This window comes from Pavona decussata, unplaced genomic scaffold (genome assembly GCF_977016875.1).
Source record: "Pavona decussata unplaced genomic scaffold, jaPavDecu1.1 SCAFFOLD_42, whole genome shotgun sequence".
Taxonomy (NCBI): Eukaryota; Metazoa; Cnidaria; class Anthozoa; order Scleractinia; family Agariciidae; genus Pavona; species Pavona decussata.
In genome coordinates this window covers 948353-973156 of record NW_028145464.1, presented here as the reverse complement: position 1 = coordinate 973156, position 24804 = coordinate 948353, and the positions used below count along the sequence as shown (strand labels likewise).

Below are 24804 nucleotides of genomic sequence, written 5' to 3'. Positions count from 1 at the left end.
TTGTTGTTGTTTTGTTTTTTTTCTTTAACAAAATGAAAACGTTCCGTGTGAAGTGCACTGATCGTAAAATCTTAGCGTGGCGGTAAGAAATTACAGACAGAACACCAGCACGGGACATTGTCCTCTCTAAAACCATTTAATAGCCCAGCAATGAAAAAATCCATCAGTTTTACAGTCGAACCAGGTCAAGCGTACCCCCCTAGACCCTATTAATGGATCGATTATTTGAAAATTGAACCTATTAGTCGTTTCAAAGAATGCATTCATTTATTCATTGTTAACGCGGATTAATGATCAAATTAAAATTTGCAGAACATAGATCCGCGCTTACAGTAAAAGCAATAGCCTGTAAAATTCAAACTACAGTACATTTGAAACAGCTCGTTCGCTCAAACTGTTCCTGCATGTTGTTCACACATTCATATAATTCGTTATGCAAATTTGGTCATGGCAAGAGCACAAAGTCAAGCGCTTGCAAATGAGTCGGGCTGAAAAATTCCAATTTATCTTTCATGTATAGCATTACCTACCTTGTAGCATGAAAAAGTTTGGTACATATTATTATTTCACCAGACTGTCCATTATACGTCGACGAATTGAAATGAACATCTGCCATTGTGAGTTCGCATACTTTTCGCTAAATTAATTTGCATATACCTCAAAAAGAGAACCGTTTATTATGATAAAACGCCGGCTTCCAGTCCTTTTTCATTTTTGTTTTTGAATAACTAACGGAAAAAACGCAAGTGTACAAACGTAAAATGTTCATTTAGTGATCATTAGTGAGTTTAAATTTACGCGACAGGACCCACCGTGCCTGGTTAAAAATGGCGAATCTTCTTTCTGACAGTACGCGTTGACTGCTGTAAATCAAGAGAAATCTGCTTTTTGGAAAATCCACTGTTATATAAATCAAGAATTGCCGCTCTGAATATATTGAGAGGAGGTTTTCCCGCGGGCTTTCTGGTTTTCTGGTTTCATGCATTATTTGTACCCTGGTTCGTATAATCCAATCAGAAATCTAATTTTGGTTTGAATACTTGAAACGACTAACGGGTTCAATTTTCAAGTAATAGATTCATTAATAGAATCTAGGGGGGTACGCTTGACCTGGTTCGATTGTAATTTGCTTTTCAGTAACTGTAAGAATTTCATCGTAATTTATTAATTTAAATTCCACCGCGATGCGATTTTTTCACGCTTATTACTTCATCCGCCTTTCACCTCACTTGCTTACTTTCTTCCTTTTGAGTATTTAGATGAAATCGTGAGGCGTGTGATTTCAAATTTGATGTACCAAAGTAGTACCTCCATACGGCCATGAAGGTTTTCAAATTGTTTTTTACAGGTTATTTTAACTTTCGACAATTCACAAAATTGTAAGAACCTTGATAGTCTCGATGCTCCTTGTCCTCGTGGCCGCACCACAAGTTGCTGACCAAGCGCTCCACTCTTTCCAATTACAGTTGACAGTTGGGCAGCTGCATTTTATTTCACGAGCGTCATTTTCCGGTGGCTGAGAACAACTTTGAGGGAGGCCGCTACAGTCTGGTTTGAAGATCTCCACCACGGTTTCTGGTTTATAGCAAAATATGGCATACGAATACAAGAGAAGATTAATGCAGAAGGGTGCATCTTTCATGTACTACTTCAATGAAATCTAATTTGAAGTTATTTTTGGATCAACAACTGTCCATAGGTATCACTTCTTTAATTTATATATACAAGACTTTGTGGCGACCTCATGGGGAAATTTCATTTACCGATGACAATTTGAGTTAGGAAGGTAGCCGGTTAGGCATCCCCGCGATAACGTACTAGACACTGTTTTTGGCGATCCAGGCTATACAGACAAGCGGCAGTATTGTATAGAAAAAAAGCTATAAAATTGCTATTTTAAAATCTCAAATTATGGGCACAGATATAAGATGAGAGGTACTGCAAGAAATAATCAGAGTCGGCATTTTCGGCTCTCGTTTTTTTTTAAATAAGGAAGTTTGAGTTCAGTGGAAGCATCCTTGATTTTACCCGATTTGGACAAAACAAAACTTCGAAAACCACTGATTTTTTACTCGAAATGGTATGTGCCGCAGACAAAGAAAAGGATAATGCGAAAACAAATATCATGACTGATGAGACAAGGCAAAAATTGCTGCACTATATGGACTCTTTGTCAAGGGATACTCTAACATTCTCTCAAAACATTGCATTGACCTATCTTAAATGTTTAACAAATGAAAGAGCATGACAATACAAGCCTCACCTCTGGCTTCTAATTGTCAGTATCTCGAAACTGACATACAATGTTTTATAAAGGATTTAAAATAAAAGTAAAAATCCTCGCCGGTCTTCTCAGTTTCAGACAAACTCAACTTTAACTCCACTTTAACCTCATGTTAAGGTTTACCTTCAATATTTCTTGTTCTAGTTCCCACTCCACAAGTTGTTGACCAGGATGACCACATCGCCCACTCACAATTCACTGTTTTGCATTTACAGTTTGTAGTTCGTTGTTCTGTTTCTGGAGGCTGAGTACACGACTGAGGCAGGCCCTCGCATTTCAGTTTCTGAACTGTTGTCTAGGAAACCAAAGATATTTAACTTCCTTTATAGTATATTCGATTTATATGGAGTGTTAGTTGCAAGTAATCAATTGGTGAATGCAATATTTAAACTCATCTCTAATGCCTACATTTTAAGTTTCCGATTTGCTGTTCTATTTTGAAATGTAACAGTACGCTCTAATCCGTAAAGATCGCCTTTTCTTTCTTTTTTTTTCTTTTCTTTTTTTTTTTTTTTTTTCGTTGAGACTCTTTAGACTAACAAACCTGTGTAACTGGATTCAAGATTAAATATTTTGGTTTCTGCATGAGAAGAGGGAAAAACGGAGCACTTGGAGAAAAACATCCGGTTAAGGAAGGGAGTATTCACAACAAACTCAACTCACATATGACTCCGAGTCTGGGAACCGAACACGTACTACATTGGTGGGATCGGAGGCGAGTGCTCTCACTACTGCGCCATTCCTGCTGCATTTGCGAGCATACAGCAAAGAAAATATTTTATGACATAGCACTGATACTTTATAAGTGAGATCGGTTTTGAGACCCTCAACATATATACGCGAGACCAACAAGAAATCAATTTTCATTAGTCCCGATCGGATCTACAGAGTCGAAGGCATAATGCTAAAACAGATTAATATGTCCTTGAATTTTTAAAATGCCTCGGCGAGGATCACATGGGTTAAATACTGAATTCGTGTTGTTTCCATAGCAACGATTTAGCTACTCTAAAACTGATGACGTCAGTCACACCTTAATCGTTTTGATTGTCCTTGTCCTCGTGGCAAGACCGCAAGTAGCTGACCAATCCGTCCATTCGTTCCAGCGGCATTCCACTGTAGGGCATGTGCACTTTACTTCACGTGATTCTGACTGGGGTTGCTCAGTACATTTTTGCGGTAGACCGGCGCAACTGGGCTTGTTTACTGTGATAAGAGTTTCTGTTAAAAAGAAAGAAAGCGTTATTTTTCCGTTATGCTAACAAAAAATTGAATCTATCTTGTTATCTTCGTTGTTGTTAACCTATTCGATTTGAACCTTTTTCTTTTTTTTACACTAGAGCTTTGTTCAATCTGCTGTTTGTTTCCTTCACCTTCCGCTTGCAGCAACTTGCTCTATTACGCGAAGATAGATAAAACATTGTTCTCTACGTTTATTGTAATAATGTAATCTCGACATTCATACATTCCATCCTGTGTCTACAGAACTGCAATCGTTCGTTTCATTGGTATACCTCGTCACCAGTTTTTCAACTTCATCAAATCAAATTAAAAAAAGATTGTTCCAAGGACGTCACAATTTGAAAGTAACAAACATCACCTGTAATATCGCGCGTGCGGATCCCTACCCCGCAAGTGGTGGACCATGATGACCATTCTTCCCAGGTGCAGCTAACAGTACGGCATGCGCAGTCGGTTGTTTTATGTTCCGTTTCTGGCGGCTGAGGGCAGGATTGCGGCAGACCATCGCAACTCTCTTTTTGAACAGTAACCTGTGTGTCTCTTTGGGAAATAATTCATTGGAAAAATACAAATTCCATGAAATAGATGATAAGTACACGATGAAAATTCTCGGAAAAAAAAAAATTTTCCGAGCCCCCAGCAGGAATCGAACCCACGGCCTTCCAGTTACTATTCTAGATGCTCTAACCACTGAGCTATGGATGGCTCATATGAGTACGTAGCTAAATATAAAGTCAGTGCCTATAAAAATCAAAACCTTCCCCTTCTTATCGGCTAGTTTGCCCAGGTGGAATGTATATCTTTTCGTCGGTGTTCGCATTAGGTCATGATCTAATGATGTGTCGATTCATACTTGTTATCAATAGAACTGCATTCTGATTGGTTGAGAAATATAGTTGATTAGGACCATCTCTAGAACTGACGAATTACAAAAGATCATAGATCGCGTCTAAGATAAGAGCCAGCTTGTTTGTTTTCATCAAACCATTTTCAAACTTGAAAAACCCTATTCTCTGTTAAACATGCTGAACATTGGACCATGTGGTAGATAATTTGAGATATGTGAAAGAAACGTCATGTTATGTTTAACGCCTTCCGAATAAATAAAATCGATATATTTTTTCAGTTAGCGACATAGGCATACTTTGTATGCCAGTATGCCTTTGTCACAGACTGAAAAAAAAAAAACATCGATATCATTTATTCAGTAGGTTTAAAACATCACGTTTCTTTTACAAATACCACTCATCGACATTCAAATTAATAGGATTTTGTTGCTTAAATGTTGTTTTTGTGTGGTAAAAAATTTAGTTGGATAAAGAAGACAATTTTAGTAGTATAAATAGTTTCCAAAACTCACTGCATTGTTCTGGTTCGCGAGGCTCTCCCACAAGAAGCAGACCAATCGCTCCATTGACTCCATGCACACTGCACTGTCAGACAAGTACACATTGTCTTCTTGGTTTCCTTCTCAGGTGGCTGGGTGCAGGTCTGCGGTAGACCAGAGCAGTCTGGCTGTTGTACCACAATATTTGTTGTCTGGATAGACCGGATTCTCTCAGCCACACCACATGTCGCTGACCAGCCCGTCCATGGCTTCCAAGTACATCTGACACTCCTGCAAGGACCTATGACAACAGTTTTAGAAGTTGAGGAAGAATTTCGTTAGAGTTTGTGATGCCCTTGATTAGAATAGTGTTGACAAAGAACAGAACACTGATTACAAAAATGTCCAGTTATTACTGTCGCAGCGTCAATTACTCTCAGGATTTTCTCGTTCATGGAATATTGTATTTTCGTCTCTTATGTATCGAATATTCTTCATATATGTAAACGAAAACAGCAAAATATTACTCCACTTAGACAACGCTCTATAAGTTAGGCTGAATCATTATTTTCTTTGCGAAAGAGAACAACCGTTTTTATGGTAGACTGAACAACTCAGCTCTCCTGTGGTCCTAATATACTAACTAGTCATCTCCACTCTTCCTGGTAATTAGTTAATGGGTTCATTCGTTGGCAAATAATTTTTTTGTGAAATTTAATGTTCGGGCCCACTCATAGTACTTCTGGTATTAACACTGCCGAGGGTAAAAAAAGGTTATTGTTACTTTTTATTATTATTATGACGCGATCAGCATTGAATTGTTCAATCACAACAACAAAGTTGCAATTTTAGACTACCTTTTGAGGACTCAGAAACTGTGATGCTACACCTCCACCAAACAGGTTTTACGAAGGAAGGTATATCTTTTTAAAGGATTAATATATACAGCAATTTCTAGCATTAAACCTACAGTTGGTTGTTCTTCTTTCTGTTTGAGGCTGCGGGCATGACGTCTGCAGTCCACTGCATGACGGCCTGTTAACCACGTGATTTGTAGTTTTGCTGGTTTTTTGCCTGGTGCTCACCCCGCATGTGGCAGACCACGAGCTCCACTCATTCCACGAACAGGTGACGTAGTTACACTGACCTGTGAACAGAAAACTTCACTCAGCTTGCTTGGGTTTATTAATCCTTTTTACAAATGATGTCAAATCTAATACTGTTCATAATAATATCGTGGTTATGGCTACTGAGTTTGTGAACAATATCCTTGAGCAAAGGTAATTTCATACGTGAACGTTCGTTTAACAATTATCCTGCATGCGTATGGTCGTGTATTGCAGGTGTATACTAATCCCACAGTTAAGGAAATCATTCTTTTTTTTTTTCAGTAAGTTACGTCTTTAGGCTGTATATGAAATATTCCCAGGTCTTTGTCTACGTCTCTTAAGGAAACCTTACTTTCGTCTTAAGAACTTAAAATTATGCTGTTTTTGGATTATTAGAATGCTTATGTCCCAGGAGATTTAGCATAATCTGAATATTTTGTAATTGACGACAATGGTGTTGAAAGTTTGTCGCCGATGATTTTGTTGTTGATGTTGATGATGATGATGATAATGATGATGGTGATGATGACGATGATGATGATGATAATGATGATGATGATGATGATGATGATGATGATGATGATGATGATGATGATGATAATGAAGTATCTTTCATTATACTTACAATCCATATCCTCGGTTTGCAGTTCCTCTTTATCGCATGTGGTTGGCAAACCAGAGCATCCTCCTTGTTGGTCTTTGATATGCTCATTCTGTTTGGTCAACGTTCTTTTCCTCTTCATGCCTTTCCCGCATGAGATGGACCAGGAGGACCATAAACTGTAGTCACATGTCACGTACTTACATTTGAAAACTAAAACCACAAAACACAGAAATACTGTCAGTAATGAACGTAACCACAGAATCATCTTGCTCTGTGCTGAACGGAGCGAGATTTCTCTCAGTATCTTCATAATTATGGAACAAGCTGTCATGTAATATCATGTAGCTTGAACCACCTTAAATTACTTGTGGAAACCATCTTATTTCGCACTGCTCACCAGCTTTGACTTAATAAGTCATTTCCGCGTTGTTGTGAAACTCATTATGAAAGCGAGGCTAAGTGCAAAACTTTTCATATGAAAATGAGCTTTGTTTGCATTTGAATGAAAGTTAATTTTTATAATAAAAACTTTGCACCTAGCCTCGTAAGGACGTTAAGAGCAACTCGAAAATGGCCTATTGACGCCAGAAAAAATCAGTATTTTTTCGAGAAATCTGAAGAGAATTTCAATCCTTTAGTTCTCATCACATACACGTATTTGTAAGTTATTATTTGTCGTAACGCACATTTGATGACATCTGTATGGAATTTATACGATAGAATGTGATTATGATTGATAAAATAATTGATATTATCATTATTATTCAATATATACACTGCAATTAATCTCGTTTAGTGTTCCTTTGTAAATTTGATAAAACCCCTTAATTAGCGAATAATTGGAAATAGACAAATCCTCTAAAGTACAAAACACGTTATCAGTATTTTAAGTAGCAAGTTGTCTAGCTAACCGTGACACATCACTTCTAACGTTATTTGCCGTACAAAACATACAACGATGATAGCCCTTACCTTGACATGAAGAACTTGCCAGAGTGTGTAGCAGTTGGGGTAACTCGGCCATGTTACGGACGTAAAACAAATGAGAAGCTTTAGGGTCTGAGGCCATAAACTCCAATTCTGCACGATTGAGGTTTTGCCCAACTCCTACAGAAAATATATTCACTTTCATGGATCTTAACTCCTCAACTGGAACTCGAAGTTTATTAATTCCACTGTTACTCGCTCCGTCTGTTACTATCAGTAATATCTGCAAAAATAGTAATAAATTGACGGATGAAAATGAGTCAAATATTGGTTTGTTCGGGAGCAAGAACATCATCGATGTACACGTACATTCTAAAGGAATTTGTACGCAATGGACGATACGATTAAAATGGAACCGGTCGTTCGAAATGACAATCTGACTTAGACAACATCATGAACCAAAGGCTATTGAAAGATGCACTACACTTATCTACTTGGCTAGTAATTGCAATATGTGATTGGCTTTCTTCAAATAGAATGCAAAACAGGACATTTTGGTCTTCAATTCTGGATTTAGATCTTAGACTTTAAAAAGCTTGACTTTAATAGTTTGATTTTATTAGAATTATTGTTTTTTTTTTTTTCATGTACATGTGCTGTAGCTTGCTTTTTACAGTCATAATGTTTGTAGCATAGGATATGTGTGTTTATCTTATGAAAACTGGAACTCGAAGTTTATTAATTCCACTGTTACTCGCTCCGTCTGTTACTATCAGTAATATCTGCAAAAATAGTAATAAATTGACGGATGAAAATGAGTCAAATATTGGTTTGTTCGGGAGCAAGAACATCATCGATGTACACGTACATTCTAAAGGAATTTGTACGCAATGGACGATACGATTAAAATGGAACCGGTCGTTCGAAATGACAATCTGACTTAGACAACATCATGAACCAAAGGCTATTGAAAGATGCACTACACTTATCTACTTGGCTAGTAATTGCAATATGTGATTGGCTTTCTTCAAATAGAATGCAAAACAGGACATTTTGGTCTTCAATTCTGGATTTAGATCTTAGACTTTAAAAAGCTTGACTTTAATAGTTTGATTTTATTAGAATTATTGTTTTTTTTTTTCATGTACATGTGCTGTAGCTTGCTTTTTACAGTCATAATGTTTGTAGCATAGGATATGTGTGTTTATCTTATGAAATAAAGAAAATTATCAAATTGTCAAATGCCTTTCATCGTCAGCTAACCTTGGTAACACCAGGTCTTGCTCCGTTCGACGATGTAAAGAGCTGTGTCTTGGCAAGCTGCAGAGCCCTATCAGTGAAAGTCCATCCACCTATGTTTTACCACAAAATTAACTAGTTAGCGAGCATCATTTATTGAATTTTATAACGAGATATGCACATTTTTAAAAATAATGTAACGTTTATCGACAATGAACCACAATTGCTACAAGGGTATGAAAATAGGTTTCCTCCCTTAATTACGACGATCGATTACAAGAATTTTCTAAGGACAATTCTGGTGTTCCAGGATAAGTGATTGAGAATAAGGTTAATAACTACTTTGGGCAGACTTTGCGAAAACAGGCGAAGTGCGAGTTAGCAGGGGATTCCACAATGCTCCTCTGGCTCTAACATTGGAACCTCATGATTACGTAGTATGTAGGAAAGTTTCATATCGATTTTGTTTCCAAACTGCACATCATGTAGTACAATTGTATTTGCTGACGTAGATAATATGCAACATCACAGTTGTGTACTTTACGGCCCAGCATTTGAGTAAGGTTTGGTGGGGGATGACTTTGTTTGATACAAACCTCATTGGGAGAAAAACACGGTTTACTATGTGAGTTTGTATCAAACCAAAGTCAACTCCAGCTTCATTTCCACTCAAAGGCCACGCCACAGAGAGCACAGCTGTAAAATCAATGGTCTATTGCATAATCAGAAGCACAATCAGCTTAGCTTCTCTAAATTCAAACCCAAAAGAAGGGCGTTCAGTGATGTTCGACACTGTTGTGACGATGGGTTTTTCCTGCTCGAGCGTACAGGAGAGACAATTTAGACTTCAACAGCGACTTTACAATTCATCGGGGAGAATTAGCTTGAAAGTACTTGCTCACTTGCAAAACAGAGCTCGTCACAACTCTTAGTTACTCGCGTGACTGAGCAAAGTACATTATCAAAGTAACATGTACAAGCCAAAGTCCAACTAGAATGAAATAAAATAAGAGCTATTTGTTTGAAAACCCTATGCTGGTTTGTAATGAAAGCGTACGATTATTAGCGAAAATTAAACAGCTAAACATGAGCAGCAAAAGCGAAAACAAGTAAAATATCGAGCATCAAATCGGTTGTTAATGCAACCGAGAATGTCCACTTCTCGTGTCCACATGCTGAGTTGGTTAAATATTCCTTTCAAAATGTCAAATCTATTGCAATTACCTGATTAAGTATTCTATTCCAAATACAAAGCTAATGAAATGCGCTTGCCAAACGTATTAAAGTGAAACGCGAAATCTCTCGGAACACTATACTGCATTTACGAATTCGAAATTGCCGATGACAATCGTAATAAAAAAATATGAACTAGTTTTTTTTTTTTTGAGTAAAGTCTCACCTCTTTGTCTAATTTTTCTCACAGCGTTCATGAAGGCAGCCTTGTTGGGATATTGATGCAGTTTAATATCCACGTTAGCGTAGGTGCTGAAAGTTATAACTCCCATCTGCACTCCGTTGGGACCAAAGTTGTTGAAGCCGTTTGCCAAAGCAGCTACGAAATCTTTTTGTCGTGTAAAGTCTGCGGCAATAATACTGCCAGATTCATCCATTATAACTCCGAGTTCCACTTTACAACCTAAAATAGAGAGTGTACTCTTCACTACAGAAAGCTACACCAGAAATTAATGCGTGGGAATTATTTAAGGCTGGTTTCCATATGATCGCGGATCGCAGATCGCAGATCGCAGACCGCAATAAGGTCTGCGATCGTCTGCGATCATCTGCGATCATTTGCGATTGTGCGATCATATGGAAACCAAAGTTTTGCGATCCGCGATCGAAACGCATCCCATAATATTTCGAGTTCTCTCCCACGATTCAACGCTCGTGTGTTCGATTGTAGGAACGGTCTACGTTATGAATGTGTTTATTATCGCAGTCGCAGAGATTTTAACGACAAGAACAAAAAGGCCAGCTATTGGGACAAAATCGGGCAGAAGATTCATTTATCGGCCGAGGAAGCGGAGGCCAAATTTCTCCAACATAAGAACTGCGTACGGTCGTTATCAAATCCAAAACCGATGTTTTCGACGGTGATGGAGCTGGCGACGACTCGCTTAATCATGACAAACAGAAGAAGTAAATTTGCTTGCAGCAAAATTTCCGCTCTTCCACATTCGCGATGTTGTTTGCTTTTCAGCCTACACGTGCGTGTATATTTGACGTATGCCTGCGGTCGGCTCTGCGATCGTTGCGATTATATGGAAACAGCCTTTTTTGCGATCGTCTGCGATTATTTGCGATCTGCGATCTACGATCGTCTGCGATCGTTTGCGATCATATGGAAACCAGCCTTTAGTCTAGAATAATGGAAATGAATGTCAAGAGCATTGTTTTCAAAGGCATATTGTCTGAACTTTTGTACACTGGGCCGTTAGTTCAAGAGGGCACAATCGACCGCAAGATTAGACGTCTGCAATTTACAAATAAGCAACAAACACAGCCGTAAAATTTGATGAGTGCGCGTGCCCGGCTGTTTTTGGTGAATGACTTGTCGACACCAGACGAAGTTCCCACATTCAATTGGCCAATACTCGGGCCATTTATGCACTAAAACAAACAACCTTATCCTTGCCTTGCAGAGTAACTTTTTCCAATTCTTGCCCCTTAGATAACTTTTTTCGGCTAGGTATTTTGCCGTTAGAGAACCCGATAACGGGAATTGTTACGATGAAAATGAACTTTGATATGGCGGGGTTCAAGTTTGTCTACCAGTGAATCGCATCATTTGCTGCTGTGTCAAAAGAAAGGTAATTTGTGATAATCCTATACTAGCATAAATTAATATTTTGCTGGCACGTATCGGAGGGCTGGGAGGGGTGCTAGGCGCGAAGAGAGTTATGGGATTGTAGTTTGTAATTTGCGGCCGTTAGTAGGGTGAAACATTCTACGGCCAGCCTTTGCCGCGTTTAGTTCTAAGATTTCGTTTTCGTTTAATTTTTGAATGTTGTCATGCGGAAGCCAGCTTTTACTTTTGTATGTAGCCATATCCTTTTTTTAAGCAACTGTTACTTATCAGTGTGCATACCATGTTTTACATAGGCTATCCTGAAACCCCGAGGGTGGCACCACTGCCTTGGTCGAGGGTGCACATTCCCCGTTTTTTCCTCTTGCTGGATTTTAGAGGATTTCGTGTCCGGCTTTGGTGCACTTAGTTTTCCTTTATTGTAATCGACTTTTGTGAGTATATTAAGACTAAACAGATGGTACGGTGGCTTGGCTGGCCAACGCGCCCATATTACATCTCTTTGTGTGCCTGGTTGAGCAGTGGAGGCAAAATCACGTTTTCTGGTGGATATGTGAATTTTAGAGGGCTTAATCAAGTGAATTTAAGTTCTGTCGTGCGTGTTTTAGCCTACATTTCAGCAAGAAATGCTTAACTCACATGATACGAACATCGATTCTGTCTCTGGTGCAGGGCATGTAGTCTGTAGGCTGTTGCAGTTTAGTTTGTTAACAACGTGCTGTGTGACTTTGCTTGTTCGCTGTCGGGTCATCCGACCACATGTAGCGGACCAGCCTCCCCAGGGATTCCAAGCACATGTCACATACTTGCATGGGCCTGGTTATAAAACAAAGTTAAAGGAAATCAATGAAAATGAAATTACAATATGTGCATATAGTCGATTGAAAACACGTCGACAGGTAAAAGTTAAACTTTTATCATTTACTTTACTGCTGCGACTAAAGAACTCTTTCATGTCAAGTACAAAAGATTTCGTTGCTGTATTGCGCCGTGATCTTCACGAGTTTCTCCACAACTCACCTGCAGACATTTGCAACTATGCCGATTCCCTGGCCATGTGTACATTCACCAAGACCAGATTTACTAGCCACATCAACTTCATTGGCCGTTGTTTACGCCGCAGATTGGTTCCTGTTGGATTCCTGGTTAAATTCCATCCATCTTCTCTTTCCAACCGGTACGTACGAAACGTTAAGTCTATAACTGGTGCGTGCTCTAGACAAATCATGCAGTCTACCATCCACTGCATGACGATTAAACGTGATTCAGCTTCCAGCGGTATTACCCAAAACTACGAACAGTTACAAAGGGCTTGCTCTGAGGATTATTTTCATCGCATTCGACGCTACATCCATGACCTCAATTCTAGATATTATATGCGCCTCAAAACTGTCAAGGATAGTTAAATGGCTTCTTTAAGGGACGCAAAGCGCCAAGAAGAACGTGATAATAATCCTACCGACACTAACAGTCGTGCTGGCGGTAGTGGCAACAATCCTTCCGACGCCGATGGTCGCCCCAGCAAACTCGTCGTTACTATACCACCTGACATGCCGCTGACTGATGCTGAGAAATCGGTTCTCAGTAAAGGACTGAGTTTCGTCCCTGTTAAGAAATGCATTGACGAATATCAGGCCAAGGCCGACTGCGAAAATCTCTATCGCCGCATTCGTTTGAAGGCCCATTTTCACAGGAACGATGACAGCGACTCTCAGCCAACTTCTGACATCGACGACCCTTTCGCTAAGTTTAACCCCAAGGATTCTACTTGGACTCCTCCAGATGGCAAATTTTCAGCTGTGGATCATTACATTGATCGTTGCCGCCGTGCCGTAAATGCTGTTAATTTTAAGGCAAGATCACAGCAAAATAACTTATCACCCACTGAGAGAGCAGAATTACTTCAACTATCAGCACGCAGTGACATTGTCATCAAACCAGCTGATAAAGGTGGTGCTGTTGTCGTCTGGTCGCGCCCTTTGTACATCGCTGAGGCCAACCGTCAACTGTCCGATGAGAGATTTTATGAACGTATTGATCACGATCCCATCAAAGAGAATCAGCTCACGGTTAAATCGGCGGTCAACGCTATGATCGCTGCTAACGAACTTCCACCATCGGCTAAGAATTTAATTATGCCTTCACCAAAAACCTCAAAATTCTATCTGCTTCCAAAGATTCATAAAACAGGCAACCCTGGGAGACCAATTGTTTCTGCGTGCAGCTGTCCAACTGAGAACATTGCCGCGTACTTAGATCGGATCATGTGTCCCATCGTCCGCAACCTCAACACCTACATAAAGGATACCAACCACGCGCTCAATATCTTTAATGATTTTCGCTTTGATGACAACATCACCGGCGAACGCTTCCTATACAGCATGGACATCAAATCTCTGTATACTGTAATCCCGAACAACAGCGGGCTTGAAGCTTTAGCCTACTTCCTTGACAAGCGTTCCGTTCTTGAGCCACCTACTTCTACCCTAACCCGTCTTGCAGAACTTGTGCTGACCCTCAATGCCTTCACTTTCAATGGCGATTTTTACAAGCAAATAGGAGGAGTCGCCATGGGCAGCAAGATGGGCCCTAACTATGCGTGCCTCTTCGTGGGATATATTGAGGAACAAATCGCTAGCCAATACACTGGTTTTGTACCTCAACTCCACAAGCGGTACATCGATGACGTCCTCGGGGTTGCATGCTGTAGTCGCTTGGAACTTGAGAATTACATCAGCTTCGTATCAAACTTTCATCCAGCTCTTCAATTTACGCACACAATTTCTGACACTGAACTCTCTTTCCTGACTTTACGCATTACCAGTGATCACATCAGCACTTCCGTACACTACAAGGTCACTGACACACACAGCTACCTTCATCATCAATCTTCACATCCTCGGCACTGCAAAGAAGGTCTCCCCCGCAGTCAACTTTTACGACTTCGGCGTCTGTGTTCTGACGACTCTGATTTTCTGGAGAGGGGCAAGGAGATGATCACTTTTTTCGTTCAAAGAGGGTATTGTGCCGCCTCTCTACAGCGTGATCTTGACACGATCCAGCGGGTCAACCGTACTGAGGTCATCCACCATCAAGACTCCGCAAGTAGAGAGCCAAGCAGAATTCCCTTGGTTCTTACCTACCACCCTTTAAACGAAAGAATCAAGAGAATCCTGCTGCGCAATTTCAGCATTTTATCTGGTGACCCTAGTGAAATATTTCCTCAGCCGCCGCTGGTTGCCTATCGCCGTTATCGTAACATTCGCGACATTTTAGTGCATACAACCGCTAACAGCCAACCTGATCCTCATGTGGGAACTTCTCCATGCACGCACGCACGCTGCCGTACCTGTGACCATATTTCTCCTGACACCACGCTGCAGGGTCCCAAAAGCTCGTTTGTCATCAAAGAAGCTTTCAACTGTCGAACAACCGGCTTAGTGTATGGTATCTCTTGCACCCGTTGCCCTGCTATTTACATCGGCGAAACTGGCCGCACGCTAGGGCAACGCTTCGGTGAACACCTACGCAGCATTGAGAAGAACCTGCCGGGCTTTCCCGTTGCAGAGCATTTTAATACAAATGGCCACACTATCCAGGACGCAAAAGTCCGTGGAATTATGCTCTGCGACGGAAACAAGCAACGAAAGCGTCAGGGGATGCGCCTTATTTTCAGAATAGGCACCAGTCAGCCGCGCGGAATGAACTCCGACTTCCGATATCTTTAGGTCGTCACGCGCACATCGTGCGCGCACGTTACAACTTTAAATCTGACTTGATAGCGCAAGCCAGCTTTTTAACGTAAATCTTTTTCCACTGATGAAGGGCTAAGCCCGAAACATCTGGAATAATTTCTACATATTGGCACTGAACACTCGTCTTCGAGAACTATATTTTACCTTTCCCTTTTTAAAAGTTATCATCCATGAGCAATAAGACCCAACAGCTTTCTGGGAAGGATTTGACCTGCGGTTCAGTGAAAGCTTAAAACTTACCTATTTCTTGAGGAAGCAGAAAAAAAATTAAAAAACGATCTAATCGCAAGTTAGCTATATCAACCCATAATTCCATCAGGTTGCATCGTTCGCGATTTTCACTCTGCACAGGACAATGGTTTTTCAATCGAGTGTATAAAAGTGACGTGGGATATGTCCTTAATTTTCATTTATAATCAAACAACATGTGACTTCGAGATACATTTGACTATAAAAAATTGGGGAAAGAAACAATAGTTAAAATCATTTCAAGATTTGTGATCATGTTATTTTAGGAATGCCGAACTAAGTAAAGAAGACATTAAATAGAACATAATGTAATAGAGATTGTTTGGTCTAGATGGCAGGTGCGAGTTAATTCACCTTACAACACATTTTCTTATGGCGTAGATGATTTGAAACGAAAACAGCGAAAAGTGATCAGTCAGCAACAGAAAAATAATAAATAAAAGAAGAAAGATATTGAATTGTAAATGCTGAAGTATTCAGTATGCCTTTCAATGTTCTTCTTGATTTTAAGTTTGTAAATAAATTATATATCAACCTATGATGTTACCATTCCGATGAAAAGTTAATGACGAAAAGGGGTTATCAGATTTGTAGTGTAGCACTTTTTGGGAGTATGACAAACAGAGTCACTTACAGGTGGCACTTTTGGTTTCCAGTTTTTCCTTATCACATGTTGTTGTGAGACCTGAGCAGCCACCTTGTTGGTCTTTGATGAGTTCGGTCTGTTTGGTCAGTGTTCTCTTCCTGTTCATTCCGCTACCACAAGAGCTGGACCAAGAGGACCACACACTATATTCACACGTTACATACTTGCACTTGTATTCTGTTCATAAAAATCAAATTAAATCGAGAAAGAAGATTGTTAATATACGTTGAAAAAAATTAAGGCTGTGCAAGTGCACACAATATCAAAATCCTGACTTGAGGAAAAAAGCTCAACTTGTTCAAATATAATTTCACTATACCAAGATATCTTGTTTTGGTCTTATAGAATTTGGAAAGGGGGGCATGCTAAAACATCTAAATTAATTTATTAACCCTATCTATACCGGGCTAATTTTATTTTATTTTATTTATTTTATTATTATTATCAATCAACACTAACCGACCACAAAAATTTTTTCCAGATAAATTTCTGAAAACGTCATAAAGTTTCAGGGTGTTTGCTCAAATATTAAAAAAAGTTAATTAGGTTCAAAGTCGCCGTGGGCCGATTGGCCTCCCCCCGGTCTAGATAGGGATAATCTGATCTTTAAATTATGTCTTGTTAATTGTTAGCTAAAAACTAGTTCTTAATTAATTAGTAATTTAGTTTATTAGTTATTTTTAATATATAAGGTAATTAAGTACATTGATTTCTTCTTTCAGTAGCGTTCAGCGTCCATTCGCGAGCGAGGCAGTTCCTCATCACTAAAAGACCTTAGGTCCCGTTTCTTTGCTAAATATATACTCCCGGCGATAAATGGGCTGTAGCAGTGATTGCAGCAATCATGGAAACAACGTCTTCCTATCAGTATCGGAAAGGATGTTGGCTCAAATCCTTCGTTGTTTCTTGCTCGTAACAAGTCAAATACAATCTCCTTAGCTTAGCGCTTACCTGTTCAGTCTAGTTTCGTTTGTGTTATTTATTGTTGTTGGATTTTTTTTAAATCCAATTCAACAAAACATTTGCAACGATTTTAAAGCGATTACACTATAGGCTCTTTTAGACCTGGCTGTGGCATAGTTGTATTCGTAACATAGAAGACTGACACAACACAGGCACCCTCTTCCCCTTTAATAATTAACTTACTCTTGCAGGACGATTCACCAATTCGCTGCAATAAAGTTTGTAGTTGCTGCATGTTAGCCACAAAGAACACGTGATCCCTGACGGGCTCTGTGGCCATCAACTCAAGCTCCTGCCTGTTGATTCCATTGCCAATTCCGATAGCGAATATATTGACGTAGCTCTTTTTAAGGTTTTCGAGCGGAACTCGGAGAGATTGAATCCCACCAGTAGTTGCTCCATCCGTTAAAACAATAAGAATCTAAAAAGGAAAGCAAAACTTTCCATTTTTCCCCTGTATAAGCAAAAAGTACGCTTCTCCGATCTGTTCATTCCGCACGCTAAGTTGAATGGATATCATGATTCTAAAATGACAACCAAACTAGTCTCAGAATTGATGGTTTGCATATGGTTGTAATGGTTAGGAAAAGGGCGAAATACTCTATGCTAGTCTATTTTTTTGTGAGGAAGGAAATTCCAAGAATTCGAATGAAGGATCAGACAATGAGTTAAAAACAGATTCTACATTTTATTCGAAATTCTGCTCACATTGGGATAATGAATGCGCTAATATGAGAAAACTCACAATATTTCAAAAAGTTAACCTGACTCTGGGCCAAAACCCGGCATACGATAGGGTATTGCAATCTGTAAAGAAACTCTCTTTGAACAATTGTCATGGTCGTATAACGCAGATTGGTTTCTTTAGCCTCTAGACTGTAACGTTTGACAACATGATATTGTATTGGTTCTTAATTGATATCTTAGTTACAGTTATTTTTTTATATATCTTTCTGTGTACTGAGCGAAAATTGTAATTGTATCACTTTGTTTTTTGAAACATTGCAAAAATGTGAGTCAGCCGGACGACTGTAAATGGAGGAAACAAAAGAAGATGGCCTGACTTGAATTATAAGCGACGCTGCTGAAGTGTGACTTGCTCCTGACTCCTGACTACGTAAAACATACTCCCTACATACTCACGAATCCTGACAAACCTTTGACACCCCTGAGCGTGCGCCGTATGAAGAGTGAAATAGCTGATTCTTCGCGATGTTTAGGGCTTTAGAAGTGTATGTCCAGCCCCCTGTTGAAAAAAAAATAATGCTTCTGTACAAATTCATAAATTGGATGATTATGTCGTATGGCGTTATACCCGATGACGAGTAAATAAACTGTTTTGATTCTTTGTTACATCAACTGGTGTGAAGCTGATGAAAGGGTGTGTTTTCGACTTTAATTTTAGAATACAGTTGTTATTTCCTTCCGATAGTTTTGATGGATATTTTCAGGATTATTTGACATTTTCCTGTTGTTCAAAAATTAGAGATAAAAGCTGTACTGTTGACAGGTTTGCCTACTTCCTTTAACCTTGGCTTGGGGCTCCTCGAAGGTTGAAATCAAGGCAAAACACTTAAGGAGTTTATCAGCCTGATTGGTTTCCCTTTCTATCTATTTCCTTAGAACAGTTTTGTTGTTCTTTCCTGTTAGTATATTTTGGCAAAACCAATTCTTATCTCTGGTTGGGACCATTTGGCGTTGGTTGAATAACAGTCGTAAACATGTTTACAGCACACTATAAAGTAAGGAATGATTTGAGTGATACTTGTGGAAAAGATGTACAATGGAGTAGAATAGTCTTAGATGGCTTGTAGAGTAGACGTAAAATGGAACTGAATAGTTGTAGAATTGATAAAGTGAAGAACCAGTTCCTTTAAGAATGAAGAAGAGCTACACCAAAGATTTCTGGTGTCTCTCTGCTGAGTCAAGCGAGTGTCTTACACAACCAACTGAAATTTCAATGTGGTAAACAATCAATGGTCATCATGACACAGCTCATCATATAACCGTTACACGAAAACTAGGGACATTTTCATGGTCAACAATCAAAAAAATCAGCTATGATCATTATCAGCAAAACAATTTGTAAATGGCCAAACAGCTACATTTTTATTATTGATTGACTGTCAATGGACTACTTATTTGACGTTGAACATGATTTCCACTGAGTCATTAAACAATAATATATAATTTAAATAATAACATATATGAAATTGTCTTTTAAAGGGGAGGTGATACCTATGTTAATGGCAATTTAAGTGGCCCAAAAACGTATTTGAATCGATGGAATCGTTGAAATGGTTAGTTTTGTTAACAATAACCTTACCAATGCACAGAAACTAGTATTAATTAAATTTGGCAGCAGATGGCTAAGCCGATGAAAATGGATTGCAACTTGAAAAAATTGGCCAATTTTTTCAAGTTCTTCTTAGGTACTTTAGAGACGTCGCTAAAAACAGACTATAGTTCGTTCTTCCTTGGAGAAATCCCTTAATAATTTCTTTGTTGTAAGAGCAATTTCATGTTAGCAAAAAGGTTTATCTTCAAATATGTGATCATTTTTGACCAAAATACAGGTGGCTCTCTATAGTTTTATCAATGCGCAAAAGATAATTACGAAAGCGTTAGTAATTTGCACAATATCAAACGAAAACGTAAGTTACTGCAATTTTTGTGAAGTTAACATGACCAGAAATGTCTGATTAAAATTTGATGTGCACTCTTTTGAGTTGTCCAAAAAAGAGTTAGCGCATTGTGAAAGCGCTACATTCTACTTTCAACGCAAAAATGCCTTCAACCCTCAATGTCTCTTAGATCGCCATTGCAATCTTCTGAATTGATAAAAATGAGTTACCATGCACACACAAAAAGTAGTCCCTACCTGCATATTTGATACGTTTAACGGCGTTAATAAAATCCATCTTGTTGGAATACTGATTAAGTCTGATATCAAGCCTTGCATCCGTGCTGTATGTTATTACTCCCATCTGCACTCCATTGGGGCCAAAGTTGGTGAAGCCATTTGCAAGAGAAGTCACGAAGTTTTTCTCTCTGACGAAATCACTATCTCCTATACTCCCTGATTCGTCCATTAAGATTCCCAATTCACCTTTGCAACCTATAAAGAAAATGTTTCTTGTCTGTCATGGCTGACTTTCGTAAAGATGCTTAATAACGAAAATTACCACTAAAATTTAAAAAGGTCTGGATAGCAGTAGGCAGGTAAAAAGTTTAAGAAAAACGACAACAGTTTTGACTTTTGAAAACAAGTTTCGGCAGCTCTTCTGTCATCTTTGTACTTTACAATTTAAACTAAAGATAACAAAAGAGCTGTCGAAACGTGTTTTCAAAAATCAAAATTGTTGTCGATTTTCTTAAATTTTTAACCACTAAAATTATAACTAGTTTATAGCGATTTTGTCTTGTTGCCTTATCACACTGTTCATTTTAGGGTCGGTCAAGCAAGTAATAAATAACAGTAATAACGATGATAATGATAGCTCAACTTTGATTTTATTGCACCCACCTTCAATGCTTTGCCAATATTGATCATACCAAGATATCAATCCTAACAAAATTCAATCCAAACTCAATAGCTAATGTAAATTACATAAGGATTGGGATAAGAGACGGCTACCCAGTAGCCGGTTGAAAAATTGAGGTATTGTCCCTAAAGTTATTTATCGAAATGACTTAATGTGTTACTCACAGGATATGTAGAACGATTGCACTTCCGGCTTGGGGCAAGAGCTCTGCAAACCGTTACAATTGGGACGATGGATAATGGATTGCGTGACTTTAGTGGTGCGCTGGCGTGTCATCCGGCCACATGTAGAGGACCAACTGCCCCATAGATTCCAGGAACAAGCCACGCTAATGCAGGGACCTTTTTTGCCACAAAAATTGATTTTAAAAAATAAAGAATTGTATCAGCTTGCTGTTCTTGAGGAATGAGAGAAATCAAGATTTTACGAAAAGAACAATATTGTAATAAGGTATATTAACATTTCAGTACCTCGTATAAAAACAGTAAGTTTAAAGGTTAAAAAAGTGTCTATATTTGGTTAATATTGAGGAATTAGTCTCTTTATGTGCTTATATAATCTTGTTGCTGGTCAGAAAACTAATTCAGTGTGTATTTGGTTATAAATGTACAGTATGATTAATGATACTCCATTGTAAGTATACCCTGCTTTATTTCTTCTCAGTTATTTAAACTCTCAGGAACCAACCTCAACCATTATGACATTTCCAACAAAAAAAGATTTTCCCGAAATCAAAACTTATTTTAGGTTTGTAAGTTAGAGATGTAAACGAAAAATTTTAACCTACAGGTTCTTACTCCACTAGGTACTCGCAGGAAGATTTTTATTGTATCTGCAGGGAGCAACTCACGGTAAGCGTGTAATGTTTTTCATAATATAATTTAATTAACAAGACTGGATTGTCATAATAGAGTTTGGCGTTAGTCTGATGGTTCGTAGAGACCTGACCCAGTTCAACAGAGTACTACAGTTTGGAACTTGATATTTTTACAAAGAAAGTATAGCGTACAGGCAGTGCATGCCTGCAAGCCATGTTAATGTTTCCAAAATTATCGCAGTTGTGCAATTTTTTTTCAGATCTCCCTGTGTTTAATCAGGTCTCTAAGAAACCTCAAATTTTCTTCAGATTCGGAAAGATGAAGCTACTTACAAATCTGAATTACACAATATTTTTTTTAATAATTAATAGACGATTAACTCTTGAAATTAAAAATTGATGTGGTTACAGGATGACGAAAACTGGAAAGGCTAGCAATAGACCTTCCCTCAAAGCAAATATCAACAACCAACTCTGACACCTAAACTGAACAATCAGTAAGCATCGCTCACAACTAATTCATGATGCGCTATTTTCTAAATCAGTCCTGGATTTACAAAGTGCCGGCCTTCGCGTAACTGCTGATTTTGGGGACCTTGAGTCAAGTCTCACAATAAGACCACGACTTCGACCTCGCGATCATATAATAATATTACACATTGTTAATCACTTTATTCAATTCGGAAAAAATTCATACTGAACTCACAGTTTGTCGTCTTCGTTTCTGTCTCCTGCCTGTCGCACGTGACTTTGAGTCCTGCACAGCCGCCCTGCCTTTTGATATAATGTTCGTTGACCTTGGCCAGGCTCCGCGTGCGTCTCATTCCGGTGCCACAAGTGGCAGACCATGCACCCCACGTGTTATAGTCACAGACGACGTAACGACAGTTGTATGCTGCAAAAAAAAAACAACATTTTCACTTGACCTCGTATTTCTCAAGAATGACAAAGGAAAATCTTTCAGGACTACAGTTTGCAGCAAAACCTGCAAGTCTGATTTCCAAGGCAAAAAAACACCACAAAAAGAAACTTCTATAGCTAAACTTTTATTTCAACTTGTGGATCTTCAGGAGGCAAAAATGGTATTTAATCATGCCAAGTGATATCTTTAGGACTTTCTCTTTCTCTTTTTTCTTTAAAATGAAGCCTTTAATGCGCTCTTTTCAGATCAGAAGGTCAAAAATCGTATTCAAGTTCCGAACAGGGTGCACAAACCAACCTTACTTATATGTAGAAGTACACCCTCGTGCTTGCGTTGTATCGTCATACTGATCCTCTCAACCAGTTACACTTACTTGTACATGACGACGCTGTAATCGAGCCAATCAGATTCCTTAGCTGATTCATATTCTGGACTGAGAACACGTGCCTGCTGCTAGGCAACGAAGCCATGAATCGCAGTTCACTGGGGTTAATGTTTTTCCCAACTCCAACGGAGATGATATTCACAGAGGAATCCTTCAGAAGCTTGATTGGCGCTTTCAAGGTTTGCATTCCCCCTGTAGCCTTGCCGTCAGTGATGACTATCAGCACCTAGATTGAGAAAACACTGTTTTACAAACTCTTTTGCTATCAAAGTTATTACATTTTCTAGGGAGGAAAGTCACATCTATTGCAGATGGTTTGGACCAGTTCCACAATAAGATCGAATCGAAATATGGGAATGCTGGAATTGACGGAGAAATAAAGACCATTACCCATCTAAGAACTCTACCCATTGATAGAGCATGAAAAAGTGCAAACATCTCCGCAGTGTTGTATGGTCAAAACAAAAAAGGTAGCCTTCCTTTGAGCTTTCTCCTGCTGGAGAAGGAAATTAATCACGCTCTTCAAGAGCCTTTTCTTTTGCGATTAAATTGGAGGACGAAATTGCCTAGTAGGGATATTTCGAACCGGAGAAGGTACTAAGGACATTAAGCAGGCTACCAGATGTCCTGCGGTGTTTTTATTTGCAATTATTTTGATGACATCACGTCAAGCTACAGACAAACAGTGGGCGCTTTCCAAGGAGGAGGAGGAAAAACCTCACTTTTGAATTTATTACTTTACTTATCAATTGATATTGTAACTAGTAAGCTCATATATATATTTTTTTGTCTTTTCCACCTGATCCGCCTCTATTAGGCGTTTCATATTTGCAGGTGAAAGCTGTCTTGTATTTAAGTTTCAAAATATTATTAAACGTTGCACCATAAGAGAGAAAATCTGGCTTTCCTATTTTTGACGGGAATGTCAACGACGTCAGCGTTCTCGTAACTAAATGTCCTTGGTATGTTTTTTTTAAATCTGGCTTCATCATTGCACTACAAAAAGACAGACGTTTTAACATTTAACTTCAAAATCAAATAAACATCGGTTATGATTTATGTAAATTGTTAACCCTTGAAACAATTGTTACGGTCCCGAACTGTTTTTCCGACGTTTTGAAAAGTGTACAATAATATTTCAAGCGAAGGGTAAAACGGTGAAAAAGGAGAAGTGGAAACGATTTTCTTGACGAGACTTTCTCTCTTGAATTTATTTTCTGATCAGACTTGACACATTACCTTGAATGTTTGACTTGTCTTCTTAAACAAGCTACTGAATAAAGATAAAATGGACATCCAAGGAGCCATCGCTCGATCATTTCGCTCAGTCTAACGTTTCGCGTTGCTTACACTCGACGACCTAAAGAATTATATACTATAACAGAAATAATGTTTGGATTACCTTTGCTACATTCGCACGTGCACCTTTAGCGGCGGTGAACAGCTGGTTGTAAGCCAAGTTCAGAGCTTTGCTGGTGTAAGTCCATCCACCTACAAGCCCAAAATAACGCGGCTGTTTCAACGTTTATTTGTGAGACAGAGGGTTCGTCTAAGTAAGGTAAGGGGGATGACGACACATTGGAGCATTGGTTCATGGATGGTGCAAGATAGGGACAGGGGGAATCCGCACATTCTGATTCCCTACAGTTTACTCCTGCCTTTTTCCTTTGACTCTTTAAGTCCAGTGCTGACCAGGGGCGCTTTCCGTTTATTTAAACTTTTGGTTGGAAATCCGGAAACTTTCAACTTCATTGGTACAGCAAAAAACGCACGTCGGGCGCAAGAGGATAGCAACATAGAAATGGAAATTTTGTGTAAATGAAACAGTAATTTCAGCATCAAACGCTTGGAACGGAAAAAGTGGAGTACCTCCAAAGATCGTAGCATTTGCATTCAACGGGTTGAACCAACATTTTGGCTGAATGGAAAACGTCTTAGCGTCTACTGAATTTCGCCTATAATTTCACTACTTCTTCAAGCATAC

General features: G+C 38.9%; 1 protein-coding gene across 2 annotated transcripts in view; it reads right to left on the bottom strand.

Moving 5' to 3' along the window:
- The window catches only part of LOC146482867 (uncharacterized), a 48607-nt gene that overhangs the window by 14853 nt on the left and 8950 nt on the right, over positions 1-24804 (bottom strand). For both annotated transcript variants that reach the window (XM_085106681.1, XM_085106680.1), the window contains exons 10-28: positions 24223-24311; positions 22809-23046; positions 22220-22408; positions 20861-21037; positions 20033-20269; positions 18309-18397; positions 17335-17572; positions 16177-16365; positions 12178-12354; positions 10132-10368; positions 8757-8845; positions 7539-7776; positions 6588-6776; positions 5824-6000; positions 4887-5154; positions 3885-4066; positions 3318-3505; positions 2408-2579; positions 1388-1575 (exon numbers count right to left, since the gene is read on the bottom strand). In XM_085106681.1, the coding sequence (XP_084962807.1) occupies positions 1388-1575; positions 2408-2579; positions 3318-3505; positions 3885-4066; positions 4887-5154; positions 5824-6000; positions 6588-6776; positions 7539-7776; positions 8757-8845; positions 10132-10368; positions 12178-12354; positions 16177-16365; positions 17335-17572; positions 18309-18397; positions 20033-20269; positions 20861-21037; positions 22220-22408; positions 22809-23046; positions 24223-24311 (3551 nt within the window). The remainder of the gene's footprint in view (positions 1-1387; positions 1576-2407; positions 2580-3317; positions 3506-3884; positions 4067-4886; positions 5155-5823; positions 6001-6587; positions 6777-7538; positions 7777-8756; positions 8846-10131; positions 10369-12177; positions 12355-16176; positions 16366-17334; positions 17573-18308; positions 18398-20032; positions 20270-20860; positions 21038-22219; positions 22409-22808; positions 23047-24222; positions 24312-24804) is intronic.